Consider the following 7,714-nt stretch of genomic DNA (forward strand, 5'->3'; position numbering starts at 1 on the left):
TATTAGAAATAGAATACAATAGATACATTTGTGTCTATTATTATTAATTATAAAATGTTTACTTCTTGAGTGTAGTTCTGCACACCGTGTGTACCTGCAAAATAAACATTTGTTAACAAATACAATGTTACGGTCACAAAGACCTTCAACTCTGGTCAAAGGCATGTCAGAGATCTTTGTGACATGAACATTGCGTTTGTCAATAAATGTTTGGGACTTCAGAGTGTGGAAAACCTTGATTCCTCTGGACTGGATGTGAATGATTGATCAGCCAAGGAGGTGGGGTTTTTCAACAGTTCAACACACCCCACCATGTATAAAAGCAGCAACAAGTGGCACAGTGAGCCTTGTGAGTTCCTCGGATTATCTCTTGTTCTGAATCCATGGCCATGCAGTGGAGTGTTGTTTGTCTCGTAGCAGTGGCCATGCTTGGCTGTCTGTGTGATGCTCAATTGAAGTGGCCTTACCAACCCCCTCAGAAGCCTGCCCAACCCCTTCCTCAGAAGCCTGCCCAACCTCTTCCTCAGTGGCCTGTCCAACCCCTTCCTCCGAGGCCTGCTGAGCACCTTCCTCAGTGGCCTACCCAACCCTTTCCTCAGAGGCCTGCCGAACCCCTTCCTCAGAAGCCTGCCCAACCTCTTCCTCAGTGGCCTGTCCAACCCCTTCCTCAGAGGCCTGCCCAACCCCTTCCTCAGTGGCCTATCCAACCCTTTCCTCAGAAGCCTGCCCAACCCCTTCCTCAGAGGCCTGCCCAACCCCTTCCTCAGTGGCCTGCCAAACCCCTTCCTCAGAGACCTGCCCAACCCCTTCCTCAGAGGCCTGCCCAACCCCTTCCTCAGAGGCCTGCCCAACCCCGTCCTCAGAGACCTGCTCAACCCTTTCTTCAGAAACCTGCCCAAAACATACCTCAACAGATACCCTACACCAAAGGCGACACAAAACAGACCTGTGAGGTTGTGGACAAGGACAAGGTGTTGTGTGGACTTTCTGGCATCACTGCTCCCCAATGCCAGGCCATCAGCTGCTGTTTTGATGGACGGATGTGCTTCTACGGGAAAACAGGTAGGTGTCAGACCATGCTCATTTTACTCTAGAACTCTCACTCTCAAGTTGTAACAGTGCGATTTTACTTAATGTTTTGCCCCTTCAGAGAAACTAGTATCTTTCTCTTTACCAGAAAACTAGTAATTGGATTGTGAACTCTTCACTCTCAACAATTTCACTTACACTTACCCACTTAGATATGGCCATTTTGTATCCAACAATCAACATGCACCAAATTGCACCCAGTTTACTCAGCAATTAGGACTACTAACTTCATGTTTCTCCTATGCTCCTTGTCACCAGTGACTGTCCAGTGTACCAAGGATGGCCAGTTTGTGGTGGTGGTTGCCAGGGATGCCACTCTGCCCAAACTTGAGCTAGATTCTATCAGCCTGCTAGGGGCAAACGGAGCCCACTGCACCCCTGTCGGCACTACATCTGCCTTTGCCATCTACCAGTTCAAAGTTACTGAATGTGGAACTGTGGTGACGGTACGTATGGCCAGGGTTTGGTTTCAGTACAATGAAACTGCATCTTAACCAGAGAGCTACTGTGTTGCTCTAGCACCTAATTCAGCTAATCGAGGTCCTAATAAACAGCTGATTAGAAGAATGGAGTTTGTTAAAACAGGGCAGGATTAAAAGCTTACTTACCCAGTAGCTCTTCTGGAGGAGGGTTGACTATCCCTTGGCTATATAATGAGTTAGAAAGTACTTCTTTCTACTTTTGCACAATGTGATGCATGGTCTGTCTGCAGGAGGAACCTGATACTATTGTCTATGAGAACAGGATGTCCTCTTCATATGTAGTGGAGATGGGACCCTTCGGCGACATTACCAGGGACAGCCACTATGAGTAGGTGATCTTTGCCTAAAATGGGGTGTCATGCCCAGTTAAATAAAGGTAAAAAAAAATTAAAAACTAAACATTCATATATATATATATATATATATATATATATATATATATATATATATAAATATATATACTGTGTTTTTAAGTTATTAACAATGTGTATGGCATTCATAATGTATAATAATTTGTTCTTCTCCCTATGCAACAACATTTCAACTGACTTACAATGGCTGGTATTTAGTCAGGACCATTATGAGATGATTATAAGCTTGAGGGTACATGCTCATAACCTCATTACTGCCTCATAACGTGTTATACCTGCAGGCTTTATTGGCAATCCCCCCCCCAAAAAAGTGCTGATATGTGATGTCTTTCTGATAGCTCTGAATATATTGCTTTCTTCTCAGCCTGCTCTTCCAGTGTCGGTATACTGGGACTTCGGTTGAGACACTGGTTATCGAGGTGAAAACGTATCCAAACCCCAACCCAGTGGTCACTGTTGATGCCGTTCTCAACGTGGAGCTCCGACTGGCCAATGGACGTTGTCTCTCCAAGGGATGTGATGAAAGTAATTCCTAGTTTTGATATTGTTCCTGTGTATCTGATATGAGGTATACGGTCAGAGTTCATGTGAGTTTTTTCACCAGGTGTTCAGGTTTTCTGCATCACTTAATATTTTTGTATTGTTTAAAAAAACTTTTTTTTTTTAAACTAAAATATTAAGTATATATATAAGTACACATATATATATATATATATATATATATATATATATACTTTTTAAAAAGTATAAAAGGGAAAAAGCCTGATATGAACCTAATGATGATGAAGTAATGATCACTTATCCAAGTGCATGGTGGTTTAAGTGATTTACAGTATATTTTAAGGTGAACTCATCCACTACCAATGTGATTTTCCTCCACAGTGCAAGAAGCATACACCTCTTACTACACGGTGGCAGACTACCCTGTCACCAAAGTCCTCAGGGATCCCGTGTATGCTGAGGTTCGCATCCTGGGGATGACAGATCCCAATGTTGTCCTGGTACTGGAGCAGTGCTGGGCCACCACAAACCCCACAGGTGATAGGCCGCCCCGGTGGGACCTACTAGTTAATGGGTAACTAAATACTCTATACTTTTTAAACTTTGCGTTATATATACAGTGGGGCAAAAAAGTATTTAGTCAGCCACCAATTGTGCAAGTTCTCCCACTTAAAAAGATGAGAGAGGCCTGTAATTTTCATCATAGGTACACTTCAACTATGACAGACAAAATGAGAGAAAAAAATCCAGAAAATCACATTGTAGGATTTTTAATGAATTTATTTGCAAATTATGGTGGAAAATAAGTATTTGGTCACCTACAAACAAGCAAGATTTCTGGCTCTCACAGACCTGTACCTTCTTCTTTAAGAGGCTCCTCTGTCCTCCACTCGTTACCTGTATTAATGGCACCTGTTTGAACTTGTTATCAGTATAAAAGACACCTGTCCACAACCTCAAACAGTCACACTCCAAACTCCACTATGGCCAAGACCAAAGAGCTGTCAAAGGACACCAGAAACAAAATTGTAGACCTGCACCAGGCTGGGAAGACTGAATCTGCAATAGGTAAGCAGCTTGGTTGGAAGAAATCAACTGTGGGAGCAATTATTAGGAAATGGAAGACATACAAGACCACTGATAATCTCCCTCGATCTGGGGCTCCACGCAAGATCTCACCCCATGGGGTCAAAATGATCACAAGAACGGTGAGCAAAAATCCCAGAACCACACTGGGGGACCTAGTGAATGACCTGCAGAGAGCTGGGACCAAAGTAACAAAGCCTACCATCAGTAACACACTACGCCGCCAGGGACTCAAATCCTGCAGTGTCAGACGTGTCCCCCTACTTAAGCCAGTACATGTCCAGGCCCGTCTGAAGTTTGCTAGAGAGCATTTGGATGATCCAGAAGAAGATTGGGAGAATGTCATATGGTCAGATGAAACCAAAATATAACTTTTTGGTAAAAACTCAACTTGTCGTGTTTGGAGGACAAAGAATGCTGAGTTGCATCCAAAGAACACCATACCTACTGTGAAGCATGAGGGTGGAAACATCATGCTTTGGGGCTGTTTTTCTGCAAAGGGACCAGGACGACTGATCCGTGTAAAGGACAGAATGAATGGGGCCATGTATCGTGAGATTTTGAGTGAAAACCTCCTTCCATCAGCAAGGGCATTGAAGATGAAACGTGGCTGGGTCTTTCAGCATGACAATGATCCCAAACACACCGCCCGGCCATGAAGGAGTGGCTTCGTAAGAAGCATTTCAAGGTCCTGGAGTGGCCTAGCCAGTCTCCAGATCTCAACCCCATAGAAAATCTTTGGAGGGAGTTGAAAGTCCATGTTACCCAGCAACAGCCCCAAAACATCACTGCTCTAGAGGAGATCTGCATGGAGGAATGGGCCAAAATACCAGCAACAGTGTGTGAAAACCTTGTGAAGACTTACAGAAAACGTTTGACCTCTGTCATTGCCAACAAAGGGTATATAACAAAGTATTGAGATAAACTTTTGTTATTGACCAAATACTTATTTCCCACCATAATTTGCAAATAAATTCATTAAAAATCCTACAATGTGATTTTCTGGATTTTATTTCTCATTTTGTCTGTCATAGTTGAAGTGTACCTATGATGAAAATTACAGGCCTCTCTCATCTTTTTAAGTGGGAGAACTTGCACAATTGGTGGCTGACTAAATACTTTTTTGCCCCACTGTATATATATGTTAAAAATTAAAAGCAAGTAATTTAAATAAACTTCTAAATCCAGCTATTCTTGTTGAAGTTTGTGAACAATATAGTACTCTGATTAATCCATTTCCCCCCAGTTTCTGTCCTAGCTGGTCTCTGGTGCTCCTCACCATGACTCTCTCTCTCTCTCTCTGTGTGTTTATCTCCCCCCAGGTGTCCCTACCAGGATGACCGTTACCTGACCGTGCCCATCCCCTTGGACAGCTCCTATATCCCTCCAGGAGAATTCTTCTCCCACTACAAGCGCTTCGTCTTCAAGATGTTCACCTTTGTGGATCCGACATCTATGGTCCCCCTGCAGGAGAACGTAATGAATGCAGTTCAATCCCAAATCACATCAGAACCCATAGAGACACTTGTGTAGATCTGAGAGCGTTGCATAGATGTAAAGATGATGGTTAAGATTCCACCTAACATCTCATAGAGCAATGTGTAGCTATTACCATATTGCTTGAACATGTACCTATTTTATACATATTGTAGAGTGCTTCCTCATACACCTATAGTGCTTTAAACATAAATAAAAACATCACAATCAGTTGAAGGAATACCTAACATAGATATAGACATAACCATGGTACAAATCAATGTAGACAAGGCTCTGTTGACCAGCTCCAGAGATGTAGCTGATTTAATTTCTGTCTCACCAGGTGTACATCCACTGTAGTGCAACAGTGTGCCACGCTCTAGCAGGCTCCTGTGAACACAGGTGCAACAGGCAAAGTGAGTGGTGTGCTTAGGACCAGGCTGTCATGTTTACTCTGTGCAACAGTTTGGAGTGTGTTTTTATTGGCACAGGGGGTTGGTGGCACCTTAATTGGGGAGGATGGGCTCGTGGTAATGGCTGGAGCAGAATTAGTGGAATGGTATCAAACACATGGTTTCTATGCATTTGATGTCATTCCGTTTGCTCCGTTGCAGCCATTATTATGTCCTACGCTCAGCAGCCTCCACTGGTGAGTGGTTTATTTGAATCTTTAGTTTGAAGTCTTTGTCTGTGGTCTGACTGTCTTTTCTCTTCAGGGAGAGATCTTTCTGCTCAAGGCCAAAAGAAGACTAAAGCAGAGGTTGTGGTTTCCAGTCAACAAGTCATCATGATTGACCCACGTCTTTATGTTTAAATCAAATGTGTTATATGATCCTCATTTATATGGTCTGACTTGACAATAAAATATGAGACATCTCATTGCTTTTTTTGTGGAAAGAGTTATGAAAAGGTTAAGTTACAAAACTTTTGCTGTGTGTTGGGGGCTTTGTGGTCAGGGAAAATCCTTCAAACCTTTTCCCCTCACTTGGTCAGAGAAATCAAGGCAGGGCCCTGATAATATGCTGGCTTTGAACCACTTCCCAGCTTCAACGCTAGAGGGTTTAGTCACCCAGGCAGGGATATTGCACCGTGTATTTTACTGGGAACACTCAATGCTGGAGAACCTCAACTTTTCCTTCACTGGAAACACTCAATGCTGGAGAACCTCAACTTTTCCTTTATGGCATGCTAAAATAATGAGGCACGGAGACAGTCACCTTTAAATAAACAAAACATATTTATTAATATATAAAGAAAACAAAAACAAATCTGTTAATTGTAAAGGCCAAAACAAGACAAACAATTTCATAATCAAAATAAATATTTCCTGAATAACTGTACTGTAGTAAATAAGCTTTATACAAGGGGGTGATACTGTTGGTATCAATACTACATGACCATAAGTATGTGGACACATGCTTGTCTCATTCCAAAATCATAGGCATTAATATGGTCCCCCCTTTACTGGTATAACAGCCTCCACTCTTCTAGGAAGGTTTCCAGTAGATGTTGGAACATTGCTGCAGGGACTTCCATTCAGCCACAAGAGCATTAGTAAGGTCGACATTGATGTTGGGCGATTAGGCCTGGCTCGGAGTCTGCGTTCCAATTCATCCCAAAGGTGTTCGATATGGTTGAGGTCAAGGCTCTGTGCAGGCCAGTCAAGGGCTTCCACTCCAATCTTGACAAACCATTTCTGTATGGACATCGCTTTGTGCACGGGGGCATTGTCATGCTGAAACAGGAAAGGGCCTTCCCCTAACTGTTGCCACAAAGTTGGAAGCACAGAATTGTCAAGAATGTCATTGTGTGCTGTAGCGTTAAGATTTCCCTTCACTGGAACTAAGGGGCCTAGCCCGAACCATGAAAAACAGCCCCAGACCATTATTTCTCCTCCACCAAACCTTACAGTTGGCACTATGCATTGGGGCAGGTAGCATTCTCCTGGCATCCGCCAAACCCAGATTTGTCCATTGGACTGCCAGATGGTGAAGTGTGATTTATCACTCCAGAGAACACGTTTCCACTGCTCCAGAGATAAATGGCGGTGAGCTTGACACTACTTCAGCTGACGCTTGGCATTGCGCATGGTGATCTTAGGCTTGTGTTCGGCTGCTGGATCATGGAAACCCATTTCATGAAGCTCCCGACGAACAGTTCTTGTGCTGACGTTGCTTCCAGAGGCAGTTTGGAACTCGGTAGTGAGTGTTGCTACCGAGAACAGACATCCTATGCGCTTCAGCACTCGACAGTCCCGTTCAGTGAGCTTTTGTGGCCTACCACTTCATGGCTGAGCCATGTTGCTCCTAGACGTTTCCACTTCACAATAACAGCACTTACAATTGACCGGAGCAGCTCTAGCAGGGGAGAAATTAGACAAACACTTGTTGAAAAGGTAGCATCATATGACAGTGCCATGTTGAAAGTCACTGAGCTCTTCAGTAAGGCCATTCTACTGCCCATGTTTGTGTATGGAGATTGGATGGCTGTGTACTCGATTTTATACACCTGTCAGCAACGGGTTTGGCTGAAATAGTCGAATCCACTAATTTGAAGGGGTGTCCACATACTTTTGTATATATAGTGTGTCACACAGACCGATTTTGGCAGGCAGCTGCTATTTGAAACAATTCCAGCGAGGGCTAGCTTGTGTATGTATGCGTGTGTGTTTGGTGAAGCTATACTTAGTCATGGCAACACAATTAGTTT

At 43.4% G+C, this 7,714-nt stretch overlaps 1 protein-coding gene across 1 annotated transcript; it reads left to right on the forward strand.

Moving 5' to 3' along the window:
• The first annotated feature begins 344 nt into the window (after positions 1 to 344).
• On the forward strand, positions 345 to 5,887 carry LOC120066362 (zona pellucida sperm-binding protein 4-like). Its single transcript, XM_039017679.1, has 8 exons — positions 345 to 1,062; positions 1,348 to 1,535; positions 1,802 to 1,899; positions 2,307 to 2,467; positions 2,825 to 3,017; positions 4,852 to 5,005; positions 5,349 to 5,421; positions 5,722 to 5,887. Exons 1-8 carry the CDS (start codon positions 384 to 386, stop codon positions 5,817 to 5,819), a joined length of 1,644 nt encoding a protein of 547 aa, XP_038873607.1. The 5' UTR covers positions 345 to 383; the 3' UTR covers positions 5,820 to 5,887.
• Positions 5,888 to 7,714: the final 1,827 nt, after the last annotated feature.

The sequence above is a fragment of the Salvelinus namaycush genome, chromosome 21, assembly GCF_016432855.1.
Source record: "Salvelinus namaycush isolate Seneca chromosome 21, SaNama_1.0, whole genome shotgun sequence".
NCBI classification, from domain to species: Eukaryota; Metazoa; Chordata; class Actinopteri; order Salmoniformes; family Salmonidae; genus Salvelinus; species Salvelinus namaycush.

Excerpts from the sequence above, each read along its gene's own strand:
- LOC120066362 (XM_039017679.1), top strand. The coding sequence starts at position 384 with ATGGCCATGCAGTGGAGTGTTGTTTGTCTCGTAGCAGTGGCCATGCTT. Across the intron at positions 2,468-2,824 it reads CTCCAAGGGATGTGATGAAA|TGCAAGAAGCATACACCTCT; the intron begins GTAATTCCTAGT and ends TTTCCTCCACAG. Across the intron at positions 5,422-5,721 it reads ACACAGGTGCAACAGGCAAA|GGAGAGATCTTTCTGCTCAA; the intron begins GTGAGTGGTGTG and ends TTTTCTCTTCAG.